The sequence below is a fragment of the Pyrus communis genome, chromosome 12 (genome assembly GCF_041283825.1).
Source record: "Pyrus communis isolate YQ-2024b chromosome 12, ASM4128382v1, whole genome shotgun sequence".
Lineage (NCBI taxonomy): Eukaryota > Viridiplantae > Streptophyta > Magnoliopsida > Rosales > Rosaceae > Pyrus > Pyrus communis.
In genome coordinates, this window is record NC_142576.1 from 17,198,450 (window position 1) to 17,221,006 (window position 22,557).

Consider the following 22,557-nt stretch of genomic DNA (forward strand, 5'->3'; position numbering starts at 1 on the left):
CCGGTACTGATTGTGATTAAATGAATAGCTCTTGGTTTCTATTATTATATGCGGTGGAGATGAGATATTGGTTGAGATTTTTGGTGCATGACTTAGTTTTGAATTTGGCAGCCACCCCGTAGTCGGGTGTTTGAGTTTCCAATTTGGTTTCCAATAATTTGTTCAAAAAAAAAAAAAAGCAATTGGACCAGTGGACCCAACCCGTTTTTAGGTTCGGTTCTTAAGTTCAGAATTCTTATACCGTCCCGCCTTGCCTCGCCTCGTTACATTTTAGAATAGGTCCAGTCTGGTTCCTTCAAAATTGGGCCCGCAGCCCCTTGTCCACCCCTACTATAGATTACGTCTAATTGGATAGTCTCATAGTGATAGTTTAGTTGAAAGATAGTTCATGTGGTTAAAAAATATGATTTAAGCTCCTGTGGTTAAGTCGTTAGGATTTAGGCTAAAAATTAAAAATTTCAACAATTCTCCGTTAATTATTAGTACGTGAGCTGCACATATGAGGCTAAAACAGAACTCTCTATTAATTGTTAGCACGTGGGGCTATATGTGAGGCTAACTTTATTTTTATTTTTAGTCTCGGAGGTGAGCCTTTATGTTCAAACAATTAACGTACAGTTGATGAAATTTTCAAATTTAAGCTTAAATCCTAACAGACTTCACTGTAGAGCTTTAAATCCTAATTTTTTTTACCACAAAGGTTATCTTCTAACTATCATATCATCACGTAGATTAATAATCCAATTAAGCCTATAAACTATCAAAAATTTGTGTGTAGAATGCGTGTGGTTTGAAAGAAGGGATGTTTGCATGAGTATTGTGTTTGTAGTGATTCATTAATGTATGATAAAACGTTCGCATGTTTTGTTGGCCACAATGATAATGATATCGACATTGCTGACCCAGACATTGACCACCAAACAACTTTGGAAATCCTCCATCAATATCCACACTGATTTGTTCACATAAGCTGTCCTTTTGAACTAAATAGATAGTTAATAGTTATGAGATTCATTATGTTTCTACGAAACATTATCACGTTTGAGAAATTACATAAACTCTTTATATATAAATTTAAAAAAATAAATTAAATATTACTATAGTGAATTCACCCACCCCCATTTCCTGACTAATGGTGATGATGTAAGATGAAGATGATCTCTATCAAACAAACATACCACTCCAAATTCATCTTTTTCTTTGATTCTCGAACTCCATTAATTTGAGCATTAAGGAAAAGTGCTTAAATAAGTAATTTAAACATTAACTTGCCGACGAAAACGCAAATTAGTGGAACCAACAAATTAAAAAAGAAAGTCATGTCTTTAATAATAACGATATATATGATGTCTTCCTAATTAAGTGTTATTACACAGTACAGAAAAGGATTAACTGAAAGAAGTTAGGATTCCACCATAAAATCAATTGAGAATATAGAAAGTAGCTCAATCTCTTATTAGCCCCTGCAAGGTCCATTTTCCCATCAATGTAAGACTCATTCTCAACATTAACAACGAAATTACAATAAAGAATTACTTCTGTGAAGGACACGCATCATATCGCATCAACCTCGATCAAGGCACATGTCATCTACATTCATGCGGGCATCAAAGTTACTAAAATCTGCTGCAGTTTGGTCTTGGTCCATGCCATATTGCAATTGAGGGCATGCTGGTGCTTCTTGTATGCTGGAGTTGTAAAGGTACGTTGACAAGCCTGTACCACTATCCACACCGTTTTGCTGAAGAAGCCTTCTTGCCTAGCATCGGGGTTTGGCTGATGCGGGAGACATGATGCATTTGCAACGAAATCATCTGGCCGAGCAGCTATACCTAATGACGATGATGAGACCGCAGTCGTTGCCATTGCGCCTTGTGTTTCGTTGGTAGTAGCAGTATCGTGGTAAGTCGGTAATGATCTGCTCTTACTGGTGCTGATTATAATAATGACCAACATTAACACCGAAAACTTCCGAAGACATGGGAGTAACATTACTATTTGTGGTTCGTACTAGTAGTTGTTTGGGTTAATATTTAACTTTGGGCTTAGAGGAGAGAAAATCCAAAAGAATTCAATAAGAAGAGGTTTTGCCCAGAGCCCAACACCAAGCCCAGACCGTCCATCTCAAGACCAATTGGCGCTCCCCCATTAATGCAAAGGCTAGGTGCTTACGAGAGAAGTGACAACTGATGAAAATCAACATACTCTTAGCCCAAAAGTATTTTTCAGTGGCAATACAAGTAAAATACTGATGAGTCACTACCCTTCAATTGCTTTCGGGTAAGAACAAAGTTACAGGCAGTCGGGCTAATTCGTCTATAAAAGGAGGAAGAGGGCCCAAAGACAAAAACACTCAATCAATCAAACAAACAAATATACAACTTGTCTCTCAGTCAAACAAATACCCAGAAAGCCGTGCTTTGTCCAGACTTTGCACCCTTTTAGCTTTAGATTTCCTTAGGAAGACATCCTTTGTCTATGTAAAAGCTCTCCTACCTTATCCTAAATGTTGTAGTATTGATCTCCCATGTATAAACTCTTTTCCGGTCATCCCCTTTAACATACAATCCTTTCATAACTGCCAAGAGAAAAGATCGTAAGACGTTTAACCTTGCCCGACAAGTTGAAATCTTGCCTGACTCTCTTCGTTTCGTCTTTCAATTAATAGATCTGTTGTTATAATGCATTCCCCAGTTTATATTCAAATTGTTTCCAGTCTTTTGATGACTCAAAGCCTCATTAGTTCTCAGATCTGGTTCATTTAATGGTTTTATCATCATAGGACGATTGAAATAGATTAAATTGATGACTTAATCAGATATGGACCTTCACCTGTTAAGCATACAAGATAACGAACTAAAAGTCCTTGGTCTCAAGGCATAGACAAGAACTTAATGTGAACTTAACCTATCCACGACAATCCTTTGATAACAAGAAGTCAGAATAACTTGGGGCGCAAGTGATCAGATTAAATACACTTGTTCTACGTCTGTCATACAGGGATGGCAATGGCACGCATTCGCACTCAGTTAGTTTTGATTGTGAGCCTCAAGGCCTACACCTAAGGCCCCGCAAAAGCACCTTTTAGAATTAACTGTGTCCTCCTCTTGAAGCATCTCGACAAGCAGGAGGCCGACAAACAACCAAAGTGCCAACTCCTTGAGGAGCTGTGTGCTCGAGCCAGGGACCCTTCCTAGCGAAATTCCTGCTCGAACAGTAATAATGTGGCTGATCCACATTAGTCACACCAAAAGTACTACTAAGAGTACTAGTTGTTAGTGACGGTTCTCAGATACAAAATTAGGAAGAAATGGTGATGAAAGCTATGGAGGAATGTACATAAAACTTGAAGAAGAAAAAGGAGAATTTTCGATCAAAAATTACAGAGAATATGACTCTGCATTGCATTCCATAAAACTCAAGCACACTGAGCATATGAGCTCATACAAGACAAAATATGACCGTTAGAGAGGAGAGAGAGTGATACAACTCAAGTATCAATCTCAATCATTCATCCTATATTGTACTAAGATTAGAACACTTGTCACTCATCAAACCCTATGAGACTTAACAAACTAATTACACTTTAATCAAATAAGCTTAGCCTATGACCAGCAGTATTACACTAATTAAAACTTGTAATCTTCTTCAAATCAGTTCTTTAATTTACACATCAACACTCCTTCTAAATTGTGAATTGATTTCACTCCTAACAGTTCTTTTAGATGGCAAAATTGATCTTTAGCTAGAGCCTTTGTGAATATGTCAGCCGCCTATTTTTTGGTTGGACAATACTCCAAATTAGTGATCTCATTTTGCAAAGCTTCCTTGATAAAGTGATACCTCATTTTGACATGTTTAGTCTTTTGGTGAAAAATAGGGTTCTTGGTGATGACAATAGTTGAAGTGCTATCACAATTCAGTGGTGTTGCCACAGTTTGTGTTTCACCAAGATCTTCCAATCCAAATCTCAACCAAGATGTTGTGGCTTGTGCAGCACTAATATACTTGCCTTTGCAGCGGATAGTGCAACATAATATTGTTTGACTGAGGACCAAGAAAATACTCCACTTCCAATTGTGAAAGTATACCCAAATGTACTTCTCATATCATTTTCAGATCCACTCCAATCACTGGTCACAGCATCCAAACAACATTGCTCCTTGACTTTTCTTGTACTCCAAGCCATAATCTAAAGTGTCTTGTATATACCTTAGCACTCTTTTAGCAGTTCTATAGTGCTTATTTGTTGGATAGTGCATGAATCTTGCAAGTAGACAAAAAGCATACATGATATCAGCTCTGGCTAGTGTGAGATACATTAAGCTTTCAACTATTTTCCTGAACCAAGTTTCATCTGCAACTTCACTCTCATCATATTTTCTCAATTTGTCACTTGGAACTAAAGGAATGCTAATTGGTTTACAGTCCTGCAATAGAAACTTTTTGAGAAGAGAAGTGGCATACTTCTTTTGGTGAATGAAGATACTAGATTCAGTTTGCATAACTCCTATTCCCAGAAAGTGATGCAGCAGGCCCAAATCAATCATCTCATACTTGTTCATCATGTCAACGTTGAAATCTTCCATCAATTCAACACTACTCCCAGTGTAAATGATGTCATCCACATAAATTGACACTGTGAGCATTCCTGCACCTTATTTTCCCTTTGTATGCAAAGTTGCTTCATTGCTGCTCTTCTTGAACCCACATTCTTCAAAATAAGAATCAATTTCCTCATACCAAGCCTTGGTGCTTGTTTCAGCCCATAGAGTGCTTTGTGAAGTCTATCCATCTTATCCTCTTATCATTTGGCAACAAAACCCTCTGGCTGATCCATATACAACTCTTCTTGAAGTACCCATTCAAAAATGAAGATTTAACATCCAATTAAAACAGCTGCCAATTATTCTTTGTAGCAAAAGCAATCAGTGTTCATATAGTGTCTAGCCTTGGAACAGGTTCAAATGTCTCATCATAATCCACTCCAAGCTTCTGTGTATAGCCTTTTGCCACTAACCTTGCTTTGTTTTTCTAAACTGACCCATCTAAGTTCAACTTAGTCTTATATACCAACTCCACTCCAATCACTGGTTTGTTAAATGGTATTTTTACCAATTCCTAGGTCTAGTTCTTTTCAATCATGTTAATCTTCTCCTGCATTGCAACTTTCCAAGCATCATCTTGTGCAGCATTATCAAAGTTCTCAGGTTCAACAATGCATAAATTGCAGTGCTCATACACTTCAAGGAGATTTCTCCAATTTAAAGGAGTTGAATCAAAGGCTTGTGTATCAACAGAACTCATTTGCACAATTGTGCTCTGAGCACTATATGTTTCACAAGAGATGGGAGATATTGAATTGGTTGAGGTCTTAAGCATTGCTTGTCTCACACCAGTTTCACCTTCACTAGTTTCTCTATACTCAAGTGAAATTAGAGGAACACATACCTCTTTTACTTCGTTTTCCTCCCAATTCCACTTTCCATTCTCATCAAATATTACATCTCTGGACATAATCACCTTCATTGTAACAGGATTGAGAATTTTCTATCCCTTCTCACATGAACCATATCCAATGAAGATCCTTGTTGCACTTGACTCTTACAGTTTATGTCTTAGATTTCATAGTGTTAGAGAATAGCACACAGAACCAAATACCCCTGAGGTGTTTAATCCCAGGTTTTCTTCCATTGTAAAGCCTTAAATGGTGTAACACTGTTTAATGCACTTGTAGGACGCCTGTTCAATAGATAAATAGCAGTGTTGACTGCCCCTTCCCATAGCTTATAGGGTAGTTCATTTTCATGCAGAATGCTCTTAGCCATTTCCACTATAGTTCCGTTCTTTCGACAACTCTATTTTGCTATGGAGTGTAGGACACAGTGAGCTGCCTTTCCATCCCAATTGATTCACAAAATGCATTAAATTCAATGGAAGTGAATTCTCCATCCTTATCAGTTCTCAGCTTCTTTAGTAACCACATTGCAGTTCAACCATGGCTCGAAACTTCTTGAATATCCTAAATACTTCTGATTTATTCCTCATAAAGTAGATCCAACACTTTCTTGAATAATCATCAATGAATGTGAGGAAATACTTGTTTCTACTTATGGTTGGAACTTGCATATGTCCACAAACATTTGCATGCACCAATTCAAGTGGTTCTTGTGCTCTCATAGTAGTTTCCTAAGGGAATGACTCTCTGTGATGCTTCCCAAGTACATACCCTTGAGACACATCTTCACTATCTTGGATTTTAGGCAGCCCCAACACTATTCCTTGATTTTGCAATAACTTGAGGCTCCTGAAATTTAGATGACCATGTTTTATGTGCCACATTTTTGCACATTCTTGCACACTACTCAATGCAAGCTCCTTGTTTGTATTGAAGATCAAACGAAAACATCTATTTTTCTTTTGTTTCACATTGACCACCAGATTACTTAGAAATTTGTCATCAAACACATCCACTCTATAGTCTCCAAACAGAAGAAAATAACCATGCTCCAAACACATTCACATTGACCACCAGATTACTTTGAAACTTGTTCAAATTGCAATACCTAGCAACATGACCAATCTTATTGCACTTGTGACATTTAACTTTGTTTTTAACCCAACATTCTCCATAATGAAGTTCATCACAAAACTTACATTTATCACATTTATCTCTAGTATTGTTTGCATCATTTTTCACAAGAACAATAGCCTCATTGCTCTAATCAGCCTTATTACTCCACTGTTTTCCTTTTGGCTTAAAACTCTTTTGATATTTGCCATTGTTAGCTTGACCATTAAACTTGTTTGGCTTAGATGCAATGTTCAAGCTAGCAAATGCCTTTTCTGTGCTACTCTCACCATGCCTATCAAGTCTTTGCTAATAACCTTCCACATCCTGAGCATTTTTGGTCTCTAGATCCTTAGTATTTTCTATCACAGATATAATACTGTCATAGGCAAACTAATTAACAGTTTCTCCACTATTTTTTTATTACTCAGATCTTCACTATAGCTTTTCTGTGCTTCTCTCACCATGCCTATCAAGTCTTTGCTAATAACCTTCCACATCCTGAGCATTTTTGGTCTCCAGATCCTTAGTATTTTCTATCACAGATATAATACTGTCATAGGCAAACTAATTAACAGTTTCTCCACTATTTTTTTATTACTCAGATCTTCACTATAGCTTCTCATTTGGTTAATCAAATCAAACAGTTTAGCCAAATACACAAGAGAATGATTCATCTTTATTTATATGAGTATATTCAAAATCTCACCTAAGACTTTGAAGTTTCACAGTCCATACTTGTTTATCACCAACAAATTCTTGTTTCAGAATGTCCCAAGAAGCCTTTGCACTTTCTTGTGTTGCAATCCTCAAGAAAATTTGATCAGAAATTGTGCCTTGGATGATTCCAAGTGCTCTGGCATCCTTGGCTACATTTTCTCGCATCAGCTTATTCTCGGAGTCTGTGAACTCCTTCTCCTTCTTTGTTGGAGTATCAAAACCCTTTTCAACCAAATTCTAAAGCTCGTGTGATCGGAAAAATGTTTTCATTTTGATTTTTCAGAAATCAAAATTCTCGCCATTGAAAATTGGCGCTTTGAGTTCTCCTCCTCTAGATCTAGCCATGTTAGACTTAGATCACAAATACGAACTCGAATCATTGTATGAGCTTTTGCCATGAATTAAAGCTCAATCCTTCAAAGATACGATGCCCATAAATTCAAACCCAACCTAATTCTGATGCCATGTTAGTGATGGTTCTCAAATATAAAATTAGGAAGAAATGGTGCTGAAAGCTATAAAGAAATGTACAAAAACTCGAAGAAGAAAAAAGAAAATTTTCATTCATAAATCATAAAGAATATGACTATGCATTGCATTCCATAAAACCTGGGCACACTGAGCATATGAGCTCATACAAGGCAAAATATGACCGTTAGAGAGAAGAGGGAGAGTGATACAACTCAAGTTTCAATCTCAGTCATTCATCCTATACTATACTGAGATTAGAACAATTGTCACTCATCAAGCCCTATGAGATTTAACAAACTAATTACACTTTAATTAGATAAGCTCAGCCTATGAGCTGCAGTATTACATAATTAAAACTTGTAATCATCTTCAACTTAGTTCTTCAATTTACACATCAACACTAGTCGCATTCATATTATAATTATTCTGCTCCTGCCGCGGCTGCTAAGTGTAGTGAACAATATTAACCTCCTTAACAATATTCTCTAATTGCCTTTGAATCTTGTTGCATGCCTCTAGGATTTTACTACTCGACTAGCCTCGTCACAGTCATGATACCGGTCTTCTGCCTTTCTCTTTCTGTCATAATTCTTTCAAATCCGACAGTTTACATATTCACCGACATCATCTTGACGACCACTTGAACTTGATTTAATGTGCATGAACGGTTTATGGTTAAGACTAAACGCGTGCATAATCCAACAATCGTTTTCTTGAGGATATTTAGTATTCCTGCTGTTAAACATTTTCCATATACCTATCGTCTCCTTAGTCTTGGGATCTTTGACTTTGGTCCCTGAGTTCTCGCCGTGCCTGTCCCTGACCCTATCGTGCAAGCTACACAGATCCCTTACCGACCTTGGTTGTACTCGTTGGCTTCAGTTTGGTGAAGAAGTAAAGGTCTTCATCCCTTTCTAAATTCTATCCGCGATTGTTATTCCATATGTCTTTGGCCTATATGCTACCACAGAGGTCGACCTCGGGAACAACATGCTCATACCTAAATGATGCGCCCGAAACCTTGTTATAAGGAGAGTATCCTACTAATTCCTCATCTCTTGGATGAAACTTGTAACCCAACGGGAGATCAAAAGCTACCATATATATACTAGAATAGGTAGGTTAGAGAGGGCGAGGGTTACGGAGAGAGAGAGTTTGATGGTACGTACTGCGACTGCGTGATAGGGTAATATAGGGAAATAACCAGAAATATGACATGTTCTTAATCTTGGGACAAAAATAAGACAAACCGGCTATGCACACCATACACAAAACCAAAATTACTAAAATACCGACATATAAATACTAAAAATCATCAGCCCATTGCATCACTTTTATCATTTAGAAGAAATGGATGTCAAGAGAGCTTTGGGAACTTTGGGTTTCTGGATTGAGCTTAGATCTCTGAGCTCCAATTTCAAAGAAAGGGAAGTCCAAAGAGAGGTAAGAAGAGTGAGCTAGATTTTGGGTTGACCTCATACCTCTAACTTTGAACAAAGGGATGCGAGAGAGAGGTGAGAATAGTGAGCTGAATTTTGTACCATATTTTCTGTTTTGGCCGGAAAGTTCCATTTTTTTTCGATGACTAAACTTTCGGCAGGTATAGTAAGGTAGGGTGTTTAGTTCCAAGTTTCTTCATCAATGGTTTATGGAATAGATGAGTTGTTTGTAAGATGAATTAATACTTAGAAGTTAATTTAGGGTTTGTGTTTGATGTTAGGGCTTATGGGTTGTGGAATAAATTTCAAGTTTTGACGTGCTACAAAATTGGGATGGAACAATTTCTATTTCAAGTGTTCAATTGTAGAATTCTATGAAACTTTCTCCGTAATGTGCATGTGGTGTGCATATAATGAACATCACTACATCTTAATATGAGGAGTGGGAATATTCGCTAGTTAGGATGCAAATATGTTGTGGTCCGGAATTTAGCGAGTATGACCACAACCTAGTTAGCCTCGGCAAGAAACAAAATTAAGAAAAAGCTTAGAGGTCGTTAAGGGTCATGCGTGTCCAAGAAATAACGACAACGAGGATCATATTTTCCACGTGCACGGTTAAGCAGTGATTGATATACGTAACATGACTTTTCAAACTGCCACTGTAACTTTATATACATAACAATTATATTTTAATTGTATCCACTATACCAATAGGATCCCGTTAAATTTTCTTATTAATGAGAAAAGCTACTCGTTGCTCGATCTCCAGTTCTGTGCATATCATGTGCGTGTACTATGCATATGGTATGCTTATAGTGTATATGGTGGTGACGTCACAGGTGATGAAGTCATTTTTCTAATTTCGAAGAGAGAGCTGTGAGCATATCATGTCTATGTCCTATGCATGTCGTGTTTATGTCGTGTGCATGTCACTGGAAAGAGATGATTATTAATAAGATTTCCAAAATCTAGGTTTAGGTCAAAGAATTATAAACTACAGATCTCTAAGGGATTTCCAGAATCTAGGCCCTCACATATCCCCCAACGTCGTTAATTGCACAATGCACGTCCACAACAAAACCAACGTCATTGCACGTATTGGTACAGATAACAAATTTTAGATTTTCTTTGAACTTAGAAGGAGAAGGCATCCATCGGTGGAGGGGAGAGAGAGATTGCAACAAAAAAAATGGCTTTTTTAGTTTTTCATAATGGATTTTCTTCGACATTTGAAATTTTTTTGGACTCCAGATTAGTTTTGTCCTAGATGGGTTTTGAATGGAATTTTGAATTTGGGGAAGAAGATGATTTGAGGAAGAAATCCCTAATCTGCAAGCATGAAATATGTTCATTCCCCAATCTCCAGATAAATCAAATCTTCCAACTGGGTTGTCCATTGTCTTTCACTAATCTAAGAACATCCAATAAATATCAATTTGAGAGAGAGAGAGAGAGAGAGAGAGAGAGAGAGAGAGAGAGAGAGAGAGAGAGAGAGAGAGAGAGATAAATAAAAAAATGGGAGGAAATAACACAAATATACGAAGGCAATTTGGTCATTTCAAGGTGCAAGACAAATCATATTTCTGTCCGATTGTTGTGCATGACGTGTGCATATTCGAAAAATCCTATTTTAATCCTAAGATTAAGAAAATGTCCTATTTTTGTCTAATTTCTTTTAATATATGGAGGAGAAGTAGTATCTATGATCGATTCACCACGCCTGTACAACTAAACCAAAATAAACATGCATTCTCAACTAACAACTGCGTAGCCGATCAACTAAACCAAAATAAAATTATTGTCCACTGTTTGGGAGCAACGAAAATCAGAATGACTAGTTACCTATTGCTCTGTAACCCGTTCGCGGCGGGCAGATATCATTATGCCAATTCAAGGCTGCCAGTCATAACCCTTGGGCAACTACAGAGGGCCAGTTTTAAGTGCATGGTCCAAATCAGCAATCAGATCATTCACATCCTCGATCCCCACAGAAATACGAACAAGATCTTCAGATAGGCCTCTGGCCTCACGCACTGCAGATGGTATGCTTGCATGAGACATGAAGCACGGCAGGCTTATAAGGGACTTCACACTCCCTGTAATTATAAGCAATCTAAGGTCAGCTTAATTATAGAATTGTTTTGCATGATTCTCACCCAACAATGTTGATGCTCAAGATTACTCACTAATAGAACAAAACATAAAAACAATAGCATCAGTAATGGTGATGATAATCAAAAGAGCTTTCAAATACACATGTTTTGAATAAAAACACTGCAAATCAACAGTATGTCTATCTACAAGTAATCATGTATTATAATGCATCGCATTATACACGAAGAGATTTACATAGTACACATGCACTAGTCGTGAGTGCAGTCTGCCTTCGGAATCAGTTTTCCTATTGAACCTTCCCCTTTCATCTCTATTCATATTTAATAGAAAAGACAAACCTTTTTGACACGGTTCTCACTATCTACCACTCACAAATATCGGTGCACTATTTGTCAGAACAATGGAAAGCTGATAATTGAGTAGGAATTATTACCAAAACTGACAGTTATACTGAAGTATTTGGTAGTCTCGACAATATGCTTTGATAGTGACAATGAACCTGTCAGAAAACTCAATACAGATCCTGCACCCCTTGCCTGAAAGAGGTGTGTATGAGAATCTGGAAAAACTGATCGTGTTGAGTTATGAATCTACAATTTTATTGAGGTTCATACCTGAGAATAATGCAAGGCACGTCCAGGGTGACCAGAAAGCCCAGCGTAATTAACTTGTGTCACTCGTGGATGGGAAGCGAGGAACTCAGCAATTTTTTGAGCATTATCCTGCCAAATGTGCAGAAGCATTAGAAATACAGCAGATTCTAATCAGTAAAATTTTGGGGAAAGCCAAATCTTTCACAGAGCCTGCAACAAAACTCACTAATCTTTCATTGCAAAAACAGTAGAAAAGAGAGCATATGTAGTATCTATATCCTAGAATGATAAACGTATGATATCTGAAATGGCACAATTACAAGCGCAATCGAAACTACACCTGTTGCTTCTCAACACGCAAGGCCATTGTCTTAATTCCTCGTAAACAGACCCAACAGTCAAATGGAGCTAATCCAGAGCCTTCTGCATTTTGTAGGAAATATAGCTGTTTCGCCAAGCTATTAACAGTGGAAACAAGTAGGAAGTCAGGTATGGATATCTATATCATAGAAAGCCAGCGCCCCACGCATGCCAACAAAAATTTGGGGTCACGCCATTCGACAAAACAATTAGGACAAAATTGCCCCTCAACCAAAAAAATCCAAAAGCAGCCCAATATAATATATCAAATAATGCAAGGGTAATTTGGTAGTTTGATCATTATAAAATATAATATAAATATAAGTGGGAAGAGATAAAAGAATAAAAAAAGTTTTTCGCACACGGATAACAATGTGATTAAATAAGTTGTCAAAGGTCTTTCGCACACAAATAATAATGTGATTCAATTAAAGGAAAACTAATGAAAAGGGCTTGAAAACTTTTGAGTTTTAACCATAAGGACAAAATAAAAGGTAAAGTAAATAGTATTATGATTGACTTTTTAGTGTAAAAATGTGTTTTTTCGTTAAAGTTAACAGTACCGGGAGCTTTTCTTTAAAGTCCCCTTAAATTAATTGTCAAATGATTGTTTTTTTTATTTTTAAATAAACGATGTTATCTACACAAAGGGGAAAGGAGGTGAGCTTAGCCTCACAATAAGCTAGCAATAATATAATTCAATCAATTGTTTATTAAATATTATTTTCTCTATTCTTAATGTAAATTCTATAGAGACCGATTTTATTATGTGAATTTAGCTGCTTTAATTGGTTTATGAATTATTCATTTACTTTAAATATTTGACTTTCCTTTTGTCAATTTACTCATATAAATACATTTAAAACGTGTAAGTCGCACCTACCATGCCGTGATTCAAAAAAAAAAACCTTCTGCACACGCGTGAGCTCGTGCATGAAGGCTAGTAAGACATAAAAGCAATGGTAAAGATAGAGTAAGAGGCTCAACCTATCGCCTTTAACAGCTAAAACACCTGCCATGACATCACTGTGTCCAGCAATAAACTTTGTGGCCGAGTGCATAACAATGTCTGGAAGAATGATAGACGAACAAAAATCAATAACAATTGAAAAGGATTTGTAGTTTGCAAAATCTTGGAAGTTGGCAGCTTATTTTCTATACCTGCTCCGAGATCCAGTGGCTGTGACAATACAGGAGACATTATACTGTTATCCACTAACACAATAGCACCATGTGCATGAGCCATCTCTGCTATTTTCTGTCAAGGGATAGGCATGAAACAAAATTTTCTTTAGAAGATAGCACCCTGTTGTACTCATCCTAATTTTGTTAACAAAAGAAATTAAGACAGATATTGAAATCAAAGTTATTACAGAAAAGATCAAGAAACTTTATGATGTATATCCAATCAATGGTGAAAATCACTAAACGAAAGAAGTGAGCAGCAGTGCTATTGCATCATCTATCAGCAATATGCCCCAGCATCAACGCAAATATAGAATAAAAAAGAGTTAGGCACTTATTATACTTTGCATTACATTTGGGTGGTGGTGGTGACCCATGGGTCTTGTTTCAAACTTCTATTGAACCCGCAGGCTATTTTCCTTTAGTTTTCAAGATTTAAGGCCAGAATTTTATATAACCCTTCTACTATACCATAGCACCCCCGAATTGCTTTAGTTACATGCAATATGATACCCATTCAAGTAGAATGGCCGGGTTAGTTGCTTATCAATATTTTTGTATTCAGGTCATATTTTTAAGAATTTATGGATGAACCTAACACTCTACATGGTACGACTTGTTTGGTTACTAACGTAAAGCTAATTTAGGGAAATTATATCTATAAATTTATATCCAAGTACATGGAACCTGGGCATAAAAGCACAAAGAAAGTTCCCAGTTGTTCTTATACAACTTCACTATTAGAGCACAAGGATCAGAAGATTCAAGATTGCCACAAAAATTTAAGCACCACATTGCATATTGGGCCAAGAGTTTTGATGAACTGAAAAGCAAGCACTAAAAGTTTTGGGATGGAAAAATAATATGAAGCTCGAAGGACTTGATTAAATAGTATTTATTCAACTTCTATATCGTTGTATATCATTTACAAAATTCTATACTCCTAAAGACAAATACTATTGCTTTGCAACATATTTTACAATACAACCTCAAAGGGTAGTTGACTTCCTAGATCATCATAAGAAAATGGATATTTATTCGCAAACATCATACCAACAATCAAGCATCAAATATTGTCATATATAAAAAGATACTAATAATAATATAAAAAAATCTCCGTCACTTGTGAGCTTGTCTAGTGGTAGGATATAAATATCTTACACGAATATCAGAAATCATTTGTCGAGGATTGGTGGGACTCTCCAGCCACACAAGCTTTGTCCAGGGGCCAATAGCAGATGCAACCTCATCTAAATCACTTGTGTTCACTCGTCTGATTGGTAAATCATTATAATTTCAGAGTTCAATCAAAGTGAATGAATATAAGAACAGGAGAAAATCATACTAACTTCACCACAACTCCAGTCTTTGGAACTACTTGTGATAGCAACCGATCAGAACCTCCATAAATGTCGTCTCCTGCAACAATCTCCTCACCTAAAATGGCATCATTACCATTGACTATTCAGACAGCTTCCAAAAAGAAATGAAATTTATTTGAGTACTCGCATACAAAACTAACTTGCTCAGAGCAAGGTCTTAACAACAAAATTTAGTCCAGCTAATGTGATTTCTACAGAATAACTGCTAAAAACCCTTTGCAAGATAAAAATCAGGACTCTTAATCCGGCCTAACTAGCTCAAAACCATATCGCCCAGAACTTTGGGGGCTGCACTTTATGAGTTCAGAGTTCAGGGTGATCTTGTGCTGCACAAGGACTGGCCCTATTACGGTGCCCATCTGCAGATTTTATTTCAATCATCCGTACCATCTATTTTTCAGGGACAAGTATGACTTATCTTTTTCCTTCGTTTTTCTTATATATGTTTTATTTGCGTTTTCCCATGTACACTTACATTTCGAACGACCTCAAAGCCTGAATCATTTGTATATACATTTTCTGATAGGTAAATCCCTTACACGTTTAATTATTTATCATGTTCCAATCCAAGTATCTGATGAATTTTGAGGTGTATTAAGGGAGTACGTGTATAGTGTAACTGACACTCTTACTTCAATGTAGTAACTAAACTAATCTATACAACATTAAAAGGTACTATAGTTGAAAATAATACCTGTTCCTAAAAGATGAGCAACAGCCGCCAAAGCAGCCATTCCACTAGTGAAACAAAATGCTCGATCTGCTTTATCAAGCTTTGCCAAAAGGCTGAAATACAAAGGAATGAAAGCTAACAAATGTAGAGAAATAAGAATATAAAACATTCAAGAGTTGTCAAATCGACTTGAACAGCATTTAACGTTCAACAAAGTAAAATCAGACCTTTCCAAGGCATCCCGTGTGGGATTTCCACTTCTAGTATAATCATAAGCACCATTTTCTGTTGCTGAAGGCTACATATTGAAGACATAACTAATATGAAACTCAGTTACAGAATATCATCTAACAAAGACATCACAAGCCAGAGATTTCTCCCACAATCAAGATGCCTTTGAACACATATTCAAGCCTAAAATTGAACAACGGGCACAAGCACCCTCCTCTTATGAATGCAAAGAATAATAAGTAGAGAGAAACTTATACAAACATTCAGACATGTTCAAAAATTAGTTCTTTCTTCAACTCGCCTGAAATGGCCTACCCCCTACCGGTAAGAACATAGCTTGATGCCTTAAACAAGAGAATAAAGTTATGACTTCCATGGTTCCTCACAACAACCCCACGCCAGATTCTCACCGTGCATTAAAAATACGTCAGATTCATACACATTAGTTCCTACTAAAAACACTCCTACAATAGCTTATCATGTCCCTAAGCAGCATTCAACTATAATGACTTTAAACTCTTCACTACCATTAACAACTATAGCAGTTAGAATAATCATGACCACACAAAACTTAGCAACAAGTCTTATATCTTCATCTCCGTGTGTTACCTGCTTAAACGTAGCTGTTTGGTAAAGTGGCATATTCATTGCATCAAACGGATCAAACTTGTTCTCAAAGTTCATCAGCATAGTTGAGATACTTGGCTCTTTCGGCTCAACTTCTGTGAGATATTTAACAGACTAGCAAACATGAACTATATATGAAGCATAACAACAACAACAACAACAACAACAACAACAACAAAAGAAGAGCCACACAAACCATTTACGCAGTCTGCAACACCATCAGATATTGCTGAAGTGCTCAGATCCATATCTCTGTCCACCGAACACTTGAATTGAAATTTATTCTCACAGGACAACGTCTTTCCCCTTGATTTGGTTGCCTTTGTGAACCCAAAACTGACCCGGGAATCGACAAAGCTTGGTCCGAAATTCCCAGGCGTTAAACCCTAAAAATCCACCAATTAGAACTGGATGTAAACCAATTTTAAGGATCCACTAGACTGTAAATTATTGTAGACATTGGACCAATAACAAATGTAATGAAAATACTTGAAATACTCCTAAAAAACATCCAAATTTCAGTAAAATCCTAAATTATAAACCTAATTTAAAACCATTGAATCAAATTCCAAACTGAACCACCTAAACTGGACCATAAATTGAATTTACCCAAATTAAATCTACTTCAGGAATGGGGCAATAAGAAGGCAGGAGGAGATAAAAGTCAGGCGAGCTGGGATGCTAGCTCTCACATTCAAAAACATCCGTCCCTAACCCAGCAATAGTTTGTGCATTTTCTCGGCATCCAAACACATACTAAAACACAAAAGCAAGAATGGGAGTGGAAGCACTTACGGCGTCATTGGAATCGGCGGCGACGGAGCTGAAGAAAGACCTAAAAGAGAGAGAAGAAGAAGCAGCCATTGCTGTTGGTTGAGAAAATGCGGAATGCAGGATCGGTGGAAATGGGAACAGTTTCCGCCATTCGCAGGGTTGTACTTATAAGAATATATTCAGTGACTGTTTCACTCAACGCGTGTGCAACTGCAACTACAAATCCCTTGCAACATCACGGACTCGTGGAGTATGTGAAATGTGAAATGTGGACAACGTGCCCGTGTCGAATCTTTCAATACCTAATAAGAAAGGGGCACTCTAAAAATCCTGTTACATTGTTGGCATAATTTACTGAACAAAAGGCCAAAGAGAGAGGGTGCGGCACATAGAGAGAAGAGAGATGTGTAATTGTGATATGTGTATTGTATCACCACATCGTGCCTTTATTTATAGTAGTAAGGAAGGTTAAATCCTTACCCATAGACTCTAATAGGATAAAATATAATCCTAGAGAATATTCCAATGTATCTCTAGATACACTAGGATTTACACAATCACATTCTTAATCTAATAAGACTACAACACTCCTCCTTGAGTGTGTAAAATAAAGGCTCAGTGGGAAAAATGCTCTTAATCGTAGGAAAAATAGTACATTAAGATCAACTAAGTATACTTCTGGATACTCTCCCTAAGTTTGATAGAACTTCCAAATGAGAACTATAAGCATTGCATATGAATAGTTAGGCATACCAATTCCTCGGACAAGCTTCTAGAAGGTTGACTTCGGTAGTGACGTCGTGTAGAGGTCAGCAAGGTTGTTTGGGATCGGCTTGCATGACTTCAATCTCCTATTGCTTTACTGATGTAGATGTAGACGTAGACGTAGATGTAGACTCAATATGTCTTGGTGTTGGCTTCTTTGATGTATCATGTCTTGTTCGGGTTGATACATGCGGCATAGTCATCATGGATCATTGTCGGGACTCAACGATGGATGAAAACAACAAGTACTTCGAATATGCTCAACAAGATATCTCAACCATGTTTCACATGTGGCATAGTGAAGCAAGGTGAGTCTTGGAACGATTCAAAGATTTCGTAACTAAGGTCATATCGTGGACCTCAAGATATTGCGATGTCCCTAATGGTAAAGACATAACCATTCGAGGATGTGCCTTGTGCGAGTTTGATAAGTACCATGCGTCAACGTAACAAACAAGGCAAGCATCATTCTGAGGATTAGGGGGTCGAATCCGCTCGAGATGCGTTGGGATTAGCCCAAATCCGTAGTACCTTTCAGGGTAAGGGAAAAACGTCTTTAATACCAATTCAGTGGTTGCATGTAAGCGCAGTGCTGCATCTTTATCAATAGGTCAACAATGAAAGAGATGTCTTATCTCACACAATGAGTTAAGTACAACAAATCACAAAATTGAACTTAGATATGGAATTTCAGATTCCATAACCTCTTCAAGGATCTTATTTGCATATAGTGTATGGAAGATCATAGGTTTACTCAAAGGTAACACCTTCGGGGTGTAGTTTGATTGGTAGATCAAAGTATCGTCAAAACAATGTTTTAACTTCAAGTCAAGGCATAAATAAGTTTTCCAAGATCTTTCGTCTCAAATTCCGTTTTTAGATGCGAGGCAATTTTCTCAAGCTCTTCTAGAGTCTTAGTGAGATTCATGTCAACGACATAAACTATAACTTTAGCAATTCGGAATATGACTTCATAGTTTAACACACAAGGGCATAATTCATATCCTTGACTAATCAAATAATCACTTAGACAGGTATACCATATCCGCCGGATTGCTTCAATCCGTAAGTGAACGCCTCAAACGAGTTGAGAGTGTTCCGTGGTTTGGAACTATTTGAGTCAGTCTATGTAATTCTTCAGGAACTTACATGTCAATCTTTGTATCAATATCTCCATGGAGAAACAATAACCACATTTCATAATGCTGCAATCAATCACATGGTGTTTGAGAGAAACCTAGCACCGTAAGATGTGCATCATATTGCACTATTTCATTCATCTCATTATGCTTCATTTCCCACTTGTAACACAACAAGGTTACCTTGGGCAGTGTAGGAATGATAGGTCCAAAACAAGGTTACCTTGGGCAGTGTAGGAATGATAGGTCCAAACATACTTCGGTAAGGAATTTAACTTGGATTGTAATTTCGGTTGTCCAATCAGTTTGTGTTGTCGCTAATCAACGGAACAAGGTTCGATATCGTCGCTTTTCATTTATGTCAATAGTTACCATATAAGTGAAAACATCATCGATGCTAATCTCATTCCAATTCCATTATCTCATCCAAACTAGTATACTGGACTAAGAACTTCACGTCTCGGGAGTAATTCAGATTAATCTCATGAGATGGAAATGATTGAGACAACGATCGAGTATAAAATCATTTTGTTTCGTGATCTTCCTCTTCTAGGGAAGTGAATCCTATCAACCGAGTGGTCTGTCATGGTTTAGGCCAAGATAGATTGATTGGCTATCCACGGGTGTACCGAACTGTCCAACATGAGCGGCCAAACCGTCCAACAAGAGCAGCATACCCTTCGGGGGTGTTAACTTGACGTCCTTTAAGTACGTCTATCCTTGTAGGCATGTTTGATAACTCATGTACTTCATACATTTTATACCATCCATTCCTAGTCTCTTTGTGATATTTTTGAGTTAAACTGGTTGCGTTTTACTCTCTTTTGTGTTAATATGCAGTTAACTGTATTTTAGAGCCATTTGAGGGTAAATAAGGCAAAATGGTGTTGAAAGTGGAGAATTGAATATGGATTATGATGTAGAGAGAGATTCAAAGAGTACAATTGAATATGGAGATGAATATGGCACTTTAAGAGACCAATAACAGCAAAAAACTTCTGAAATAAATGCTCCATTACTGGGATGTCTTGGCATTCTATAAAAGCCTCTTAACCTTATAAAACTGAGAGTTTTAGCCACATTTAGAGAAGCTCCCCCTTGGGGCCGCCCAAAGCTCTCTCTCGTCTTTTTCTTTAGCCTTTCTTCAAGAAACAAAATCCTTTCTCCATTCACCATCCGCAGCCACCAAAGAAACCACGCAGCCACGCTGATCGTAGAAAAGTTCAAAATCAGAGTTGCTTCAAAGGGTTTCTTCTATGAACTTTAATTTCACTTATGTTGTTCTTGATATTTATATATTCTGTAATCATGTTGTGTAACTAAGTTCATAGCTAGGGATTTCGATGTGGCCTTGCAAACCTACTCTATGTTATTAAGTTAAAGTATTCAAATTACCAATATGTGTACTTGTTTCATTCACTGATTTTATAGTATTATTTGTTTGTTAATCTTAATGTTTGATCACCATTAGGGCTGCTTATGAATTATTTGATCGAGCTTATAGTACACATCATACTTAATCTTGGTGGACATGTGAATGAATGAAGAAACTGATATGCATACATCATGCCATGTGATTTCTTAGGTTCTTTGAAGTTTTCTTGTTCTTAATGGATTCTTAATTGGTAATTTAAGTGGAACATCATAACTAGGTTGTAGATTAAGAGTACTTGATCACAACCACACATCAAATGGATGATCATAAATAAGTAAAACGAACCGTAGTTGTAGATTGGAGAGTTGATGCGTTTTGACTTAAATTTCATGGAATTAGCTTGTAATGGTGAAATCGGTATCCCTAGTTCCATTCCCATTGTTTCTGAATCAATCTATCATTCATCTTTATCTTGTCTTGCATTTTAAGTTACTTTAGCTTCCAAAACAAAAATCTAAATTCAGTTTTCATTTTCATTGTTAGTGAGGGTTCACATAGAGCTAGTAATTTGTAGAGTTCTAATCAGTCCCTGTGGTTCGACACCCTTACTTGTGCCATTATACTATCCTTATATTTGCACTTGAAAGGAGCACAACAATGTTTGCAGCTGGTATATGATCTCATCACTTTAGCTAGATCAAAGGAATCATCTGGAGCAACATTCTGAAAGCTAGAATTCATCACACTTGTGCGGGTACGAGGATCTAGATGAGACATATTGGGGGACATCCACGCAAATTCGCACTATTATATAGGAACGTTGACATTCTTATCACCCCATAACGGTGGGAAAACTGTGTCATTGAAGTGATAATCCGCAAATGAGCGGTAAAGAGATCGCTTGCAAAGGCTCTAAGAGAGCTAGTGTGAAGGAGAATCGTAATCGACAAACATTCACATCCTTCTTTAAGGACCCATGTTGGTACATTGTGGCGGCGCAACTTGGCACATGGAATGCACACCCAAAACATGTAAGTACGAAATTTTAAGTTCGTACCCAGTAACCAATTGTAACGTCGAATAGGTGATGGGTGCATATTTTCATATATTTTTGTCATATACTTCCCTTGGATTTTGTATATATGTCACATCCCGGCCCGGGGCTGAACCACTTCCCGGGCCGACTCCACCACCGTAGCACGATATTGTCCACTTTGGGCTTACCATTCCCTCACGGTTTTGTTTTTGGGAATTCACGAGCAACTTCCCAGTGGGTCACCCATCATGGGATTGCTCTAGCCCCCTTCTCGCTTAACTTCGGAGTTCCTACGGAACCCGAAGCCAGTGAGCTCCCAAAAGGCCTCGTGCTAGGTAAGGATGGGAATATGCATATAAGGATCACTCCCCTAGGCGATGTGGGATGTCACAATCCACCCCCGTTAGGGGCCCGACGTCCTCGTCGGCACACACACGATCAGGGTTAGGCTCTGATACCAAATTGTCACATCCCGGCCCGGGGCGGAACCACTTCTCGGGCCGACTCCACCACCGTAGCACGATATTGCCCGCTTTGGGCTTACCATTCCCTCACGGTTTTGTTTTTGGGAACTCACGAGCAACTTCCCAGTGGGTCACCCATCATGGGATTGCTCTAGCCCCTTTCTCGCTTAACTTCGGAGTTCCTACGGAACCCGAAGCCAGTGAGCTCCCAAAAGGCCTCGTGCTAGGTAAGGATGAGACTATGCATATAAGGATCACTCCCCTAGGCGATGTGGGATGTCACAATATATGAATGGGTTAAATGCACTAATTATATTATTTTAATTTATAGGCATTCAATACCAGAGTTATGCAAAAAAAACAAGAGTGGAAAACAAGCTTTTCGGGTGTCTAGAGTAATTCCAGTGGAGCACGATCCTAACTAGCTGTGCGAAGACATGTGCATTACAACAAGAAGATGAAACCAAGCAGTTTTGGAATCAAATAGACATGGGAATGCTTGTCACACCCCGCCCCAAATTATTTGCTTTATTTTGGGAAATAATAATATTAGTGATAGGCCCAAACTAAACTCCAGTTTAGTTTGCTACTATTTCTTTTATCTTACTTCTAAATCTCTAACCAATTTAATTCC

The 22,557-nt window shown here is 37.6% G+C and overlaps 1 protein-coding gene across 1 annotated transcript; it reads right to left on the reverse strand.

Annotated features, from left to right (window-relative positions):
- Positions 1–10,739: 10,739 nt before the first annotated feature.
- Positions 10,740–17,427, reverse strand: CBL (cystathionine beta-lyase). Its single transcript, XM_068485066.2, has 13 exons — positions 17,166–17,427; positions 16,567–16,756; positions 16,353–16,465; positions 15,740–15,810; positions 15,534–15,625; positions 14,807–14,894; positions 14,619–14,730; positions 13,434–13,530; positions 13,260–13,341; positions 12,253–12,370; positions 11,934–12,041; positions 11,753–11,855; positions 10,740–11,300 (listed from the first exon to the last, which is right to left on the reverse strand). The coding sequence occupies exons 1-13, from the start codon at positions 17,232–17,234 to the stop codon at positions 11,125–11,127; spliced, it is 1,419 nt and encodes a 472-aa protein (XP_068341167.2). The 5' UTR covers positions 17,235–17,427; the 3' UTR covers positions 10,740–11,124.
- Between the last annotated feature and the right edge of the window lie 5,130 nt (positions 17,428–22,557).

Coding starts and splice junctions, on each gene's coding strand:
- CBL (XM_068485066.2), bottom strand. CDS start 17,234: ATGGCTGCTTCTTCTTCTCTCTCTTTTAGGTCTTTCTTCAGCTCCGTC. Junction 14,895..15,533: donor TGCTCATCTTTTAGGAACAG/GTATTATTTTCA, acceptor ATGCCATTTTAG/GTGAGGAGATTGTTGCAGGA. Junction 13,342..13,433: donor GCCACTGGATCTCGGAGCAG/GTATAGAAAATA, acceptor TCATTCTTCCAG/ACATTGTTATGCACTCGGCC.